At 36.3% G+C, this 16,073-nt stretch overlaps 3 protein-coding genes across 5 annotated transcripts; all 3 read right to left on the reverse strand.

Moving 5' to 3' along the window:
• Nucleotides 1-2,629: 2,629 nt before the first annotated feature.
• LOC113704915 (protein neprosin) lies at nt 2,630-4,753 on the reverse strand. Its single transcript, XM_027226780.2, has 7 exons — nt 4,625-4,753; nt 4,378-4,464; nt 3,999-4,280; nt 3,705-3,866; nt 3,542-3,595; nt 3,177-3,322; nt 2,630-3,083 (listed from the first exon to the last, which is right to left on the reverse strand). Exons 1-7 carry the CDS (start codon nt 4,751-4,753, stop codon nt 3,056-3,058), a joined length of 888 nt encoding a protein of 295 aa, XP_027082581.1. The 3' UTR covers nt 2,630-3,055.
• Nucleotides 4,754-5,947: 1,194 nt separating this feature from the next.
• Nucleotides 5,948-8,211, reverse strand: LOC113704916 (protein neprosin-like). Of its 3 annotated transcripts, none has more exons than XM_072061968.1 (7): nt 7,970-8,211; nt 7,730-7,816; nt 7,337-7,618; nt 6,997-7,179; nt 6,824-6,877; nt 6,497-6,643; nt 5,948-6,383 (listed from the first exon to the last, which is right to left on the reverse strand). In XM_072061968.1, the coding sequence occupies exons 1-7, from the start codon at nt 8,096-8,098 to the stop codon at nt 5,985-5,987; spliced, it is 1,281 nt and encodes a 426-aa protein (XP_071918069.1). In that variant the 5' UTR covers nt 8,099-8,211; the 3' UTR covers nt 5,948-5,984. The 3 variants fall into 3 exon arrangements, with proteins under 3 accessions (XP_071918069.1, XP_071918070.1, XP_071918071.1); XM_072061969.1 differs by having other exon boundaries at nt 7,018-7,179; nt 7,337-7,636; XM_072061970.1 differs by having other exon boundaries at nt 6,152-6,303; nt 7,337-7,636; nt 7,970-8,210.
• Nucleotides 8,212-11,828: 3,617 nt separating this feature from the next.
• On the reverse strand, nt 11,829-14,204 carry LOC113704918 (protein neprosin-like). Its single transcript, XM_072061137.1, has 7 exons — nt 14,049-14,204; nt 13,663-13,749; nt 13,267-13,504; nt 12,895-13,049; nt 12,616-12,669; nt 12,372-12,518; nt 11,829-12,231 (listed from the first exon to the last, which is right to left on the reverse strand). The coding sequence occupies exons 1-7, from the start codon at nt 14,202-14,204 to the stop codon at nt 11,848-11,850; spliced, it is 1,221 nt and encodes a 406-aa protein (XP_071917238.1). The 3' UTR covers nt 11,829-11,847.
• Between the last annotated feature and the right edge of the window lie 1,869 nt (nt 14,205-16,073).

Here is a 16,073-nt window from a genome sequence, read left to right on the forward strand (position 1 = left end):
TATCTTCTTTGGTGAGTCTGGCTTCTCCCCTCTTGAACAAGAATTTCAAGAAACTGTTCTGCAGCGTGGCATCAATTGTCTGGGACTTTCATATGTTGCTGGAAATGAAACTACATCACCACAAAATCCTCCTGAAGCTGCACAAGAGGCTCATAGTACACAAGAATATCACCATGAATGTGAAGCAGCAGAAGGTCTGAGGCAAGAACTTGGACAGCATCAAGATGATCGGCAACCTGAACAAGAATTTCAAGAAACTGTTCTGCAGCTTGGCATCTGTCTGGCACTTTTATATGTTGCTGGAAATGAAACTACATCACCACAAAATCCTCCTGAAGCTGCACAATGTGAAAAAACAGCCGCAGCAGGTGGTCTGAGGCAAGGACTTGGACAGCCTCAAGATGATCGGCAACCTGAACAAGAATTTCAAGAAAATGTTCTGCAGCCTAGCATTAATCAACTCACTATCTGTCATTGTCTAAGCGAACGAAACCCTGAAGAATCTCTACAGCTTGATCAACAGAAGGATGAAAGCCAACTAGCAGAGGTTACAAAAAACAGTGATGACGATCTTAATGGGGTCTACCCAGAACACTCGGAGGGTGATTATATGCACAACATAGAAGTGGGAGATGAGCTTTCTGTAGTGAATTTTATTGGTGTGGAGCCTTTACACCAAGAGCTTGATCAAGCAGATTATTCAGATCATCTGGTTCTATCTGATACTGAATTCTTCAATCTGGGAGACCCAGGAGATGATGGAGACTTATTTTTGATGCAAATTAGCATGGACATTTTTGATTGATCAAAATTCAGGTACCAATTTAAAAGTTTTGATAGAAAATCAGACAATATAGCTTGTTGGAACTATAACATCCAAGAAATGTTAGTTCTATTGCTTCTGGAAATCATGCATGTTATCATAGATGACTATTACGAGATTCATAAAGTAACTCACTGAAAATAACAAACTAATTATATTTTGATTGTTTGGAATTTTGTGAATGGTTAGTCAAAAAACATCACGAATTTATGAGTAAATTTCTGAATGATTTCTCAAGCCAATCCTTTTTCTCCGGTTCCTTGAGAGTTTAAAACAGAGACTTGGATCTTGATGGCATCGATGCGTTGGTTTATTTTCTTTATTAGCTTTCGAGTACTACACAAATATGGCATAAAAGAAACTTGACATTTAACAGAAGATTGATCATAGTATATGGACTATGGAGTAATAAATCAGTTACTAATTTAGCAGTGCATAGTTTTTGACGGAGAAGAAGGTAAGGCTAGGGTGCAATGAAAAAGTTGATCCTCTATTTCTGATTATAGACATCAGTTTGAGCTCCAGGTCTATACGGCCACTGCATGAAATTGCAGAACAGCTACTAGTCCAAAGAATATGAAGATTGGTAAGTTAATAATTGTGCAGAGATTGGTAAGTTAATATGAAATTGATACAGTTATGATCCCGAAACGAAGTCCCTTACTTTTGATCTTTGAAGGCTTGAATATAGGTTTGTGCTTGATGACTACTGACTCCAGGTAACAGTGGAATTTGTAAAGTCCCATTTTTTTTTTCTCTCCTGGTGTCCATTTCCTCAGACTAGGATATATAGGAATTCCTACTTGAGAAGTCAAAAAGACAGAGTCTGGAATCTCTTGGATGAGATACAAATTTGCAAAGCATTGTGCTTGCTTTTCTCAGATTCTTGTACTTATTAACTGGGAAAAGAGATTTTTTTTGCTGTGCTAGTCAATGAGACTGGATTTCCTAAAGTTCACTCTGGTGGTCAAGTCCTAGTCATTAGTTGGTAGATGGCATCAAATGCTATTACTGTACTCTCTTACTGCAATATATATCAAATTTCTTAATGATAGTTCTCTTCTTGTGCCAGATTTGTTGTTGTTATCAAATTTCAGCTTTGAAGATTGAAGAGCAGCAGATCAGTACCAAAAGCAGCCCTTCTTCAGAAACTTGTGTTGGATATAATTCCTGAACTTCTTCTCTCTTTTACGTAAAACAGTGTGTAAATGCACTATATCTTTTGTAAAATTCTAGCAGTCACTATGGTTGCTGAAACTTTATACGTTTATACCTCAGATTCAAGATCCCTGAGATGCTGGTTGGGCAGGTCTGGAACTGAAAAGGGTTGTTATTTGTCAATGCTTAGCTACTTTTGCCTTTTATGTCGGTTTGTTGCACATTGGGAATAAAATTTCTGCATTTCCCCTGTTTTGTTTAATTCATCACACCATGTAGCATTTTAGCTCAAATTGCTTTCTGATGCTCCACATTAGTACCTTCTTTTTTTTTTCTCTGCCTGGAAGAAAGCTGGGTTCTTTTCTGTTCAACAGAATCAAGAAAACAGAGAAAATCACTCTCTTTTCTTTAAATATTCAAACGACTGGCATGTAGACATATTTTGGTGTCCTGCTGATTAAGAGCTATGAAATTCCAGACCTGCTAAACCAAAATCCCATGAAAAAGAATGGATTTTGGCTGCGATTAATTGTTCAAGAGTTTGTATCTGAAGGGAAAAAATTGTATGACATACTTCCAGGATGTGCTTAATGATGCAGATCCGACTTTTGCCTGAACTGATTAAATTCAACAACTTCATTGCCTTGAGTTCTGGTTGAGGTACAATGACTAAAAGAAGCTTCATTTTTTACAAACCTTCAATGAAAACTTCTAAAATGTTTTAAGGGCACCGGTAATTTCTGCCAGGCCCTCCATAATAAAACTCAGGATCTGCCATAGATTCACTGATATAAAATGTATCATAACAATCGTACTCATCAGCATAAGAATTGACCCAATCAGGGAATCTTAGAGCTCCAAAACTTTCAATAACACGCATCCTCTTTATGTAGCCCGAGTTGTCGGATACCCAGTCAGAGTATTGTCCGCTGCCCATTTGCGTTGCAGTATGAGGATGAGTTCCAACTCTGGTGCTGTAAACTTCACCACCCCATTGAACAGTTACAGCATGGTAAGATAAGAAATTAAAGAGTTCCTTAGGCCAATATCCTATATTGACTTTCTCTCCATAATTTACCCACCAGTCGCCGGTATTTGGATCCTGAATTAAGAGAAGAAAAGACAAGAAGATCATGAAAACTAAGCTTTGTGAAAATTAAGATAAAAGTAGATGAAAAGAGGGTCAGATTTTCACCTTAAAGATAAAATAGTTATCTGAGATGGAAGTCCAGTACGATTTGATATGGGATATATAGCAGCACCAAGTGCTATATCCTTGCTGACTTGTACAAAACCAGGGCAAGTAGCATCAAAGCAACCAGTTTTGACAGAACCATCAACCTAGCAGACGATTAGAAATAGAGACTTCAGCTGATAGAAATCACCGATCTATGGAGAAAAAGTTCTACAAAACTTAAGCCAATTATCCCATCTTAGATTAAAAGTGCTCATAGTATAGCAACTATGATCTGATTAGCAACGTGACATAACAGGGCGGATATGGTTAATGCTCTACAGTTCTCATCCTATAGTTAGTGAATCAAAAGTACAATAACTTGCCGTCCAATATGTAAAGAGTCTAGTTTGTCTGTCCCCGTAGACACTTGGATTCACCTGCAACATTATGTTTACTTGATTGAGACACATTATATTCTCAAATTAAACCATACACAAAAGAAGAACTTCACAAAATCTGGAAAAGATGATAGAAACATAAACTGACGGCCCACCCTGATTCAATGGCTTCATACTGCTTTCGAGGGCCACTTTTGAGAGCAACCTGAGAAGTAGTGTACTCATCATCTAGTTCAACAGAAGGATTCCAGACCTTAATATCTCCTTTGCCTCCATAATATGCAAATCCCTCGGCGTGCAATATTGCCAACTACATTGATGTCAAAAAGTTAGATTGCCATTTATGGTTTTGTCAATTAGCAAGTCATTTATGCCTTAGGCAACAAATTGAAGACATAAATAGATACTGTTAACTCATTTATCAGATTCATGGCGTCCATACTGAGCGATTTATTTCTAGAAGGTATGTATTCTTGCTCTCCATGAACGGATCAGGGATGATTCTTGGTTTCTTTCTTAGATGATCATCAACTGAAGTTTCTTTGCTTTCGCTATTATTTGGCATTCTCCTGATGGGAATAGTCCCTTCAGGACAGCTTCTACTTCTCTGCCATAGCTGTGGCGTGGCATCAACGTGTAAGTCTTTTTCTCTTCCATTTCTAAATGGTTCCAAAGTTTCATTTTCATTTTTTGTCACCATTGTTGGATCATAAGCTGGTGTCATCTGGAAGTGGAAAATGCACTGGATTAATCAATGTTATGTGTAAATAGGTTTATAAGAAAATCTCATTGTCGAGTTATCTCACACAAGAAAAAGAGACCTGGATTTTGTGATTTCTCAGGGCTGGATGCTTGAAAGCAGGTTGCTTGTAGATGTCAATGCAGTCGATTACATCCCCATCTTCACTCTGAAAAATAATAAAGACTGATTTTGGTTGAGTTTCAATTTTTATCAATTAGGAATTTTCTGGAACTACTGCAAAGAATCGCTTCTGTCCTGAAATTTAAGCCTTAACTAGGAAAAGAAAAAATTTTGAATGAAAATGACTGTGGAATATGGAGCCTTGCCTGAATGCATTTTACTGCAAACTTAGGACCAAAGTTCTGCTTTGAGCTGGAGCTCTTCTCTAAAACTCCCCTGCCTATTACGGCCAAAGTGATTTGCAGCATTAGGACAAACATCCATTTGATCCCCATTACTACTGTGAACTGAAAGAGAAAGGAACTTGGATTTTCGGGAATTGAAGGTAGAGTACTGTCTCCTTGATTCTGTCTTGACCTGAATCAGAATTCTAACTAAGAAATTCATCAAATCTATTGGAGAAGCAGACAAATGTGGTTCATGGCATTTAATAGGATCTCTTACATTCACGAATACATGACTTACCTTCTCGATCATTTGGATTTCATTTACATTTTCACATGTTCTCAATAATAGCTTGCAAAAAGGCCAACTGGCAATTGAGATGTCAAGTTTAATTCTTGGTACCCTTAATTAATAGGACTACTGAAAACCTTGGCTGCTGAAATCAGGTTCTTGAGGGCAGTCTGATGAAACTTTGGCATTTACTTTCCTTTGTCTAAAATACCAGACTACAAAATCAAGACTGAGATTTATCGTTGATATCGCCCTGGGAAAAAACAGGCATGAAGAAGTAAGACAACATTAAACGAAGAAAGGACAGATTTTGCTATTATTTCAGATATGGGGCCACACTGATTATTAACAGGTAGGATTGTTGTTTTAGTTGTCTGTATCTCAATTACTATCATTAGCCGTTGTCTGCTTCATCAGACTTTGAGATTATATTGAAGTGCTAAAACTTATTCATTCACTCAATATTAAGTTTTAATATTCAGTCTCAATGTAGTAAATGTACTTTCAATTCTGTTGCTAGATTGTTGGTAAATGTAGATAGTTTACTAGCATATATAGGAACATGTTACTGGTTAAACCAGCAGCTGAAATATAGGGCACTTTGCATGAAATAAACCACTATTTTTCTGGAGAATTAGTAATCATATGCTCAGCTGAATATGTTAACTTGGAGAGAGAAATAAAAAGCTGTTGCTGTCTAAATCCAAGTTCGAATTCCAACACTTCAAGGTTGGTTATGTATACTGGTGGATGTAAAAGAATTAGTGCTTTCCTAGCAGCATTTTATGGTCTATACAAATAAGGGGGAAAAAAAGGAAATTATAAGACCTCATATATTTGTAATTTTCTTCTAGATTTTTTTTTATATTGACCTATCAATATAAAGAGATATGTACATATCAAAATAAAGTTATCAATGCAGTCTTTTCCTGCAATGTCTGTCACAAAATATTCCATCTATTTCACCTCAAATGATGTTAACTTATAATGCTGGATCAGGATAATGCCTGAACTGATAAAAAGAAGACCTTCATTGCCAACATTTGCTCACTAGAAACAATCATTCTTATAACCTGTCAGTGAATTTGCTCTAGTCTGTCTAAGGGCACATGTAACTTCTACCAGGCCCTCCATAATAAAACTCAGGTTCTGGCAAAAATTCCCATCTATAGCATCGGTATAAGAATTAACCCAATCTGGGAATTTTATAACTTGAGAATTCTGAACAACGCGCATCCTTCTTATGGTTCCTGCATGCCTGTCAGCATATTGCCCGTTGCCCATTTGTGTTGCAGTGTGAGGAGAAGTTCCAACTCTGGCACTGTAAACTTCGCCGCCCCATTGAACAGTTTCAGCACTGAAAGATAACCTGTCAAAGAGTTCACCAGGCCAATATCCTATGTAAACCTTCTCTCCGTAATTAACCCACCAGTTGCCAGTAAATGGGTCCTCGAAAAGGGGAAAAAAGAAAGAAAATAGGAAAGAAGTTATTGGAAGATTCTAAAAGCTGAGCAATATGGAAATTAAGGTAGAATTGGAACGAAAAAGGGGCCAACATTTACCTTAAAGATGAAGATAGTTATTTGATATGGAAGTTCATTAGGCTTTGATATGGGATATATTGCAGCACCAACTGCTACATCCTTGCTAATTTGTACAAAACCAGGGCAAGTAGCATCAAAGCAACCGGTTTCTACTGAAGCATCAATCTAACACAGTGATGACAAAAAGCAGAAAGCTCTCTTGTTACACATCAAGTATATGTATCAACAAAAAAAATTTTACAAAAGGAAACCAATTGCTTTCTTTCTCCATTAAACTTTTGGAACTCCAAGGTTTTTTTTGTTTTTGTTTTTCTAGCTTTTGATAACAAAAGTAGGAAAGCCCACCGTCCAATATGTAAAAAATCTTGTTTGTCTGTCCCCATAAACACTTGGATTCACCTGCAATATTGTAGATTTTAACTCATCAAAGATCTGTAATCCTGTCAGGCTAGAGAAATGGAATTAAGACAGGAATTTGACAAAATCTTGGAAGGATAAAAGCTGCATGGTGACGAGACATTTTGCTTGTTGATACTGACCGCCCATCCTGATTCTATGGCTTCATACTGGTTGTAAGGGCCGCTTTTGAGAGCAACCTGAGAAGTAGTGTACTCGTCATCCAGTTCCACAGAAGGATAACAGACCTTAATATCTCCTTTGGCTCCAAAATATGCATATCCCTCAGTGTGCAGTATTGCCAACTATTTTGATGTCAAAAAATCAGATTGTCATTCATGCATAATGGTTGTTTGATTCAGTACTGAAGCCATTTACATTTAAATTTTAATCAACATGCAGCAAATTTAGTTCATATAAGTATGCAGTATGCCCTTGTCATCAGATAAATAGCCTGCATACCGAGTGGTTTGCTCGTAGAAGGTTCATACTTTTGTCGTCCTTAAACTGGTAAGGGGAGATAGTCGGTTTTTTTCTTGCATGATCATCGACTGTAGTTACTTTGCTTTTGTTTTTCCTTGGCACCCTCCTGATGGGAATTGTCCCTTCGGGGCAGCTTCCACTTTTATGCCATATCTGTGCTGTAGTGGTAATATACAAGTCTTTGTTTCCTTTATGATCAGATGCTTCCCAGGTTTCCTTTTCATTTTTTGTCACCATTATTGGATCATAGGTTGGTCTCATCTGGAAGTGGAAATTGCTCTAGATTGATCAGAAGTAATGTGTAAAAAGGAGTTTCATAAGACTCATGAATCACAGTGTCGAGACTAATTAATTTGACATGCGAAAACAGACCTCGATTTTGTGATTTCTCAACGCAGGATGATTAAAAGCAGGTTGGTTGTGAATGCCAATGCAATCAATTACATCCCCATCTTCACTCTGGAAAATAATGAATGAAGAGTACTGAATTGAGCAATTCTGTATTCTTTATCATGTAGAACTCTTGTGAAACATTTGCAAGAAATCGCTTCTTTTCATTAATTAAAAATTTTTTAGTAAAGAAGAAAAAGCGAAGACTATATGAAGCTTTACCTGAATGCTTTTCACTGCAAACTTGGGACCAAAATTCTGTTTCGAGCTGGAGCCATTCCTTGGGACCCCTCTGCTTATTGCTACCAAAGTGACTTGCAGCATTAGGATAGACATCAACTTGATCCCCATTACCAGTGAACAGAAAGCTAAAGGAGTTTCAGATTTTGAGAAAATGAAGAAAGAATTTTTTCCTTAATATTTATCTTCACCTGAATTAGTATTCTCACAAATTTCTCAGATCTATTCAAGAAGTTGACAAATGTGATTCATGGTACTTAAAAGAAGCCATGAAATTGATGAATGCATGACTTACCTTCTTGATCATTTGGTTTTCATTTTACTTTGCGCATTATTCTCCATAACAGCTTGCTAAAAGGCCTGCTGGAAATTAAGATTTCAATTTGTAACTTTCGGCACTGTAAATGAATAGGGTAACTTATACTCCTCTCTTTTAATTTTCACTTTCAAGCACGCTTATAAATTCTTCACTAAATTTTTTGAATTTCTAGTATTGTAACCAAAGCTCCCTGCATTACAAATGAGTGAATATGCATATCTATTGACAGGAAACAAAATAGAAGGGCAAATTTGCAAGACGAATATGTTAAAAATACTAACCTTCCAAGTCATGTTCGTGAAGAACAACTCGGGTAGCCTGTGTGGTGTGTTGCTCCTCTTTAAGATATAGCCACCAAAGATTGAGTTCCGGGATTAACGTGTTCGAGAGAAATGGGCCTCTCCTCTCGGGCCGTAAGGGATTAGTCCCGAATACCCCTGTGTCGGAAAAAAAAAATTCAGGTTCGTGAAGGCCGTCTGATGGAACTTTGGTAGTTACCATCCTCTGTCGAAATTACTAGACAACAAATTCAAGACTGAGATCGGTAGTTGATTAGAAACTTATCAACCAGGGGAAAAAACATGCATGAACAGATTAGACAACATTAGTTAAAGAGAGATAAGAGATCATTAACAGGTAAGATTGTTCCTTTTGATTGTCCTGACCTATATTACCATCTTTAACCGTTGTCTTTACCTAAATTACAAGAGAGTTCCAAACTCTACGATCATTTTCGAGGTTATAAACTTCTGGGATTTTAATAAAGAAGGCATGGGGAGAAGAACTTAAAATAGTATTAAGTAGTGCATCCAATTCATTGATCTTTTTTTTTTTGCTAGGTTTAATTAGCACCTGAGCTTTTTAAGAATTCAATAGTTTAGAAGCAATTTAACAAATGGATATTCTTTTTCTTTTTTTTTTAACACATGCAACAATGGATGTATTCCATTGTATGTCTTAGAAACATTAGGGGTTTGTTTGGATTGTAAGTTAGTTGAGATATTTTTACTGTAGCATTTTTTGTAATGTGATGTATGTGCGATGAAAAGGTAATTGGGAAGGTAAAAAGGCGTATTGGAAATTGTAAAAATAATGTAAACAAATATATTTGGGGAAATACAGCCCAATCCAAACAATAGGTATTTTGGTTTGGAAACTTTTTCTCCTACACGCTTGTTTCCATTCGACTATGAAGATACAGATTTTTCCGATTACCCAATGAACTTGGAACATGACCATATAAATAGTTCCATTTGAACTTTTCCTAGCAACTGATTGTTGGATGAAAGTAAATTAACAATTTCACATGGCATAATTTTTCAGGAAAACTACGTTGACGGTTCATAAAATAAGTTTCTAGTTTCTACAGCAATAGTAATTGATGTTGCATTCCCTTGCTTAACAAAAACAAGAATCTAGGGTAAATTACTAATGACCGCCTGATTTCATACATTACTGCATGAACCCCTAACATTTCAAATATCTATATAATCCTCTATGATTTTATGTAAAGTAGATATTTAACAAAAAGTAACCTACATAATGTGGTGACTTAAAATGCCAATATTATCCGTACTTAAACACTAAACAAAATGAGAACCTAACTACTTTGCATAAAACTATAGAAGGATTATGTGATATGCACAAAATCATAGGGGATTATGCAAAATCATAAAGGGTTATGGATGTTATAATTTTACCATGTGCATATCCATAGCTTTGTCTAGATCAATCACAGTAAACTGATGTGCTCTTTGCCCATTTTTTCAATTTACATACAATCATAAGCAAGTTCATGTATATATGCAAGTTAAAAAAGAAGTGTACGTGATTTTCGCGCATTTTCAATTTACGTACAATTATAAGGAAGGTTATGTGAATATTTAAGTTAAAAATGAAGTGTGATGATATACAAAATTATAAGGGTTATTACTAATTTACTCTAAGAATCTACCACTACTATCCATCCATTCAGTAATAATAACTTAAAATGGATCATCATATTAACTATATATGTAGGATGTTATTGGACCTTCCCTAGCTCTATGGATCCTCATATGTGTATGCTGCTTGATATGCATCACCACTGCCAACTGATTTGACAATTCAATTAAAATAAATCATTAGACAGATGCTGATCAATTGTTATGTGTAGTATACTATATGAAGTTAAAACGAATTCATTTTATTCATATACACATTCTTGGTGCATTTCTCACTAGCTATTACTAGAGTTAAAACTTGCGTTACCAGGCAGTTCTTCTCAAGAAGTTTGATTGCTGTGTCATTGGTGCACTGCTCACTCTGATTGAAGAACCGAGGCTTCATATGCACTGTACGTATATTGGCATCCACCGAATGGGAACCGTCCCCTTGGGACAACTTCCGCTTCTCTGCTACAGTTGTGTTGTCTCAGCCATGGAAATGTCATTTTTTCCTTGTTCAGGCGTTTTAGTTGTATTTGCTACTGGGGTTATGGCCTTTGTTGGTGCAAAGCTAGGTTTCATCTGAATAGGAGAAATGGCATAATTAGTTGGCTGACATATATAAACATTTCACAAGTTTCATAAATCGAGACTTCCTAGAACAAACAAGATATACTAGACAAACCTGGATCTTGTGATTCTTCAGAGCGGGATGATTGAAAGCTGGCTTCTTGTAGATGTCGATGCAATCAATTATATCGCAATATTCACTCTGAAACAGAAAAGATGAAAGTGGCGTTGTATGTGAATAAATCAGTATAATCCACAGTACTTTTTCTTTTAACTTCATTTTGGGATGGCCACAAATTTAACAAAAAAACAATTTGGCACGGAAAATCTACCGGACATTCATTTTTCTCTTCTTAGACATTTTAGCTTGGGCTTGATTTCTTTTTCCATGGCTTCCAAATACAAGAAATGTAATTCACTATGGTCACGATTATGAAGAAACAATCGATGGGTGTTATTAATGTGGATCATGAAGATGGTTCAAGGTAAAATTTGTTTTACTTCTATAAATGATTGGGTCAAGATTTTAAGTAGGTGAATTAGAACAAATAGGATGAAGAAATACCTCAATACTTTTCACTACACCATTAACTTTGAGATTACGATCGCTAGCAACTTCCAGGGGTTTCTGGCTAGAAAGGGAATGACTATCTTGAACTCCATGAGCCATAATGGCCAGAGAAATTTCCAGTAGCAGGAAAGCTAGAGCTTTGATCCCCATGTTCATCGAAAGAGAGAGCACAAGAAAAAAAATTTGTTTTCGAAATATTTTTTAGTTGCTGATGCAGAAAGGTAGCAGGGTTGCTCCCTAGATTTATGTGAGCCTAGCTAGCTGAGACTTTCAGTTCGAGTTCTGAAGGATTGTTGAAATATAGTAGTGGATCGCTTCTTGAATCGTTATCAGCAACAGTTTTCCTTAGCATGAGAACTGGTCATTTGATTTTCTTTTAAAATATGTTTATATAGGTATACTAAAATTTGTTCTCTTGCACAATAAATTCAATTACTCTGCAGCATGTTCATGAAGACATGTATTTCTGATGCGTCTAAGGGCACTTCCAATTTCTTCCAGGTCCTCCATAATAGAACTCAGGATCCAGGCGCCCCTTAAAAAGCTGGTAACTATAACAATCATACTCATCCGAGAAGGATGCTGTGAATTCTGGGTACTTCAACGCCAGGGAATTATCAAGAACCCGAATTCTCTTTATTACTCCCACGTCGTAGTGTGGGTAACCATATTCCCCACTTCCCATTTGTGTTGCGGTGTGTGGACGAGTCCCAAACGTCTCAAGATTGGCGCTGTATACTTCACCACCCCATTGAACAGTTTGAGCATAATGATTTAACGAAGTAAAGAGTTCAGCAGGCCAATATCCTACATTAGTTTTCTCTCCATAATTTATCCACCAGTTGTTTGTTTTTAGATCCTGGAACACGGCAAAAAACATTAGCACAGAGTGACATTTTGCGATATTGTATATGAATGCATCATTGGTAATGTATGTATATCATGCAGTAGGATCTAGTGTAACATTGAAAACAATCAACAGATGCTCAATTTTTTCACCTTAAAAATGTAGACAATCATGGGGACTGCCAGTTGACCACGGGTCGAGTTGGGAAGGAGTGCAGCACCAAGTGCTATCTCCTTGTTGACTTGTACGAAACCAGGACAAAATTGATCAAAGCATCCAGTTTCTCTTGAAGAATCATCCTGTTCCGTGGAAAATATGCACATGAAATTGGTATTGGTAAATATATTTCAAGATAAAAAATCCACTGTCAAAAACAAGAATAAAGAAAAAACTCACTGTCCAATACACAAAAAATCTTGTCTGCCTGTCCTTATAGAGCCCTGGATTAACCTGCAATATTTTCTTCTATTTGTTATTAAAGTAAAGTGAACCAAGTAAAAGAATGAATTTAATACCTGAAATGCCAACATACTGCTAAAGTGTGTGGGTCAGCAACTCAAATCAATTTTCTCATTGTTTCTTTTTGTAGAAAATTAACCGACCCACGTAAAGAATGGTAATCACACAAAATCTTGAAGAAATGTGGAACTGCTGATTGTTTTAATCGATACTGACCGCCCATCCTGCTTCAACTGCTTCAAAATTGTTGTGAGAGCCACTTTTGAGAGCAACTTGAGAAGTACTGAACTCATCATCCAATTCAACTCGAGGATTCCAGACATAAATATCTCCCTTGGCCCCAAGATATGCAAATCCCTCAGAATGCAACACTGTCAACTTTTTCACAAGGTAAAATAATTAGGGAATTCCTGATTAAAACTGCTGTTTATATTAGTAGAGGCATCTATTCATCCATAATATAGTTAGCAGTTAGTTGAAAGAATATGAATTTGATAAATATCTTTGCACTTGAGTATTAATCTTTATATTTCCCACAAGCTATTAATCATCGAATATATACCGAGTGGTTCGCCAGGAGAAGTTTACTTGGCGTGCTGATGTTGAATTTTTTGCTATGCTGGAAGAAGCTAGGCTTCCTTGCTTCATATGGGCTCTTCTTCTGCATTCTCCTAATCGGAACCGTCCCCTCAGGACAGCTTCCACTTCTGTGCCACAGTTGTGTTGTCAAAGCAATGGGAATCTCTCCTTTTCTTTGTTTAGATGTTTTAGCTGTATTTGCTTTGTAGGAAGTTATGTCCTTTGTTGGAACATAACTAGGTTTCATCTGGATGAAAGAAAAAAAAAATCGTACCATAAACATAATTTTCCGAACAAACAAAGTGAGTACCCAAACCTGGATCCTGTCAAATTTTAGAGCAGGATGATTTTCATCATTCTCCAATCAGGATTTTTTCTTGAACCAAAGAAATTAAGAGCACAAACCTGGATCTTGTGATTTTTTAGAGCAGGATGGTTAAAAGCTGGCTGCTTATAGATGTCGATGCAATCAATAATATCACCATCTTCACTCTGGAAAATAACAGAAGAAAAAGTGAAGTCAAGTGTAAATGCAATCCATGGCAGAAATTTATTTGAGTTGCAGCTTGGGGTAGCAGGCATTCATTTATCCATTCCTAGATAATGGGGCTTGGGCGTTTCTCTTTTTCTGGGATTCCCAGAGTAAAAGAATGCGGTATAATATTGATTGGCATTAGCATGTAGTTTAGAATTGATGAAGCCTTTTCTCAGACAAGTACTGAACTTTTTCGCATAAATAGTCAAATGACAGGGCCAAAATGATGAATCAGAAGAGGACATGAAGAATTTACCCGAATGCTTTTAACTGCATTGGTGTTGCGGTGATTATTACTGCTTGCAGCTTCCTGGGAGTTCGGCCTGGAAAGGAAGCCATTTGCCAAAGCTTCATGGCTTATTATTGCTAAAGTCACTTCTATTAACAAAATGGTCATCAGTTTGATCTCCATGATCATTGGAAGAAAGGGCAAAAGGGAAGAGCTCCAGATTTTCAGAAGGAAGTTGGCTCAGTCTCGATAATTTATAGGACCCTGGCCGAGGCTTGATGAGTCCTGACTCCTGAGAAATGATTGAATTCTGGCAGTCATAATCGGTAAGAATTAAGAACATGAAGAGAATACAAATGTTCTTACTGTGGAGTTAAAATTACAAAATCCCACTTATTTATAGTTCTTAATCACCATCCTTAATGGCCTGCCCTCTCAAGAATCATGGCAATTAATTTGACTCCTCAGAATTTCAATTCCTGACAATAATTTGGTCCCATCAAAGGATAATTGTCCGAGCCACAAATGGATTTTGTGATGCATAATCTGCCTTGGTGGAGAAAATTTCACAAAGCAACATTAACATTTAATACATTCCCTCTGTTTTGGTATCATTAATTCTGGCCTGGAAAGTGGTTTAAGGGGTCATGACTGCTGAGTTGGGTGGGTTATATCTGGTCAAAATGTTGTTTGGAGTGACAATTAATGAAGGAGATTTTGAGAACAAACTTAATAGCTTGATGACAAATTGAGACCAGTGTATTAGTAGATGAACGTGGATTGAGAGGATTAGGAATTCTATTAAATCCTCAATTTGGGTCATTGAATCCTGTTTAATAGATTTGTAATTCGTACGTGAACTTGGATTTGAAGGTGAATACAGTGCATCATAGAGATTACAGCCATCTTTGGGTTTTAAGCTGTTTTGCACTAATCCAGGAGGCCTGGCCTCAGCATCAGGCAACAGAAAGCAGGGCCCAATTTTTTTTTTATTAGCTCAATTAACTGATAATAGAAGATTAGGGAGGAGGTGCAGGACGTTTAGGTAGCCAGTACAATGGTAAATTGAGAAAAATATGTGCCATTTATAAGTCTTGTCAACTTTCTATTATGATAAACAAACACAAACTGGTACAAGTTCTTGCTTGTGGATCTTATCCAATTGAACGGGCCATGAGATAGTCACAATGACCAAAGGATTATCCTTGAGGGGGAACAATAAAAATGGAACAAGAAGACTTTTAACCCGGAAATGTCTAAAATAGACTTAATAAAAGATCAGATTTATTGGACCAAAGTAAAAAAATTAAAATAAAAAAATGGAAGATATTGTCAAAGATAGGACCAAAGGCTGTAATTTTTTTTTTTCAAATAAGTTCGATTTTGGCCCCAAACGAGCTTTTTATCGAATTGAACCCGAGTCAGATTCGAGTAGGTTGAATTTTTATTTATAAATTTCATTTTTATGCTAATGAAAAAAGTTTAAGTCCAATTTAAAAGCTGAGGGGCGAGGGAAAAGGGGAAGAGATTGTTGGATTGGGTGGTAAAGATAGAAGGATTTGTAAATTAGAAATCTTGAATTCAAAACCTCCTGCTAATAAAAAAAAAGTTCAACGAACACAAAATGTTGCTCATGTTTGATTTGATTAATTAACCAATTAAATTTGAACAGTTTCTTATGGAGTTAAACTTAATTTGAATTTTGAATAGTTTGATTCATCTTCTAACCCTATCTATAAATGGAGCCAAAAATGACAAACAAGGTGAACGAGAAATTGGCTCAAAACTAAACTCTCAAGAATGATTTGTTAATTGATTGAATCAAATCAGAAAGAATATATTCAATTGGTTTAAAATATTTCCAACTCAACATGGAAACCTAAAATTTATACTAATACAATACTTCAAGAGTTCAAGCTAATAAAGCTCATCTTAAGCGCTAGTGAATACTCATAAATGTTGATGTCCCTAATTCAATAAAAACTCGTTTAAGTATCAGTTAATCACAGTTAAAAACGAGTTTAAGTACCAATTAATCACGGTGCTTGGATT

Source organism: Coffea arabica, chromosome 8e (assembly GCF_036785885.1).
Source record: "Coffea arabica cultivar ET-39 chromosome 8e, Coffea Arabica ET-39 HiFi, whole genome shotgun sequence".
In the NCBI taxonomy this organism is placed as follows: domain Eukaryota; kingdom Viridiplantae; phylum Streptophyta; class Magnoliopsida; order Gentianales; family Rubiaceae; genus Coffea; species Coffea arabica.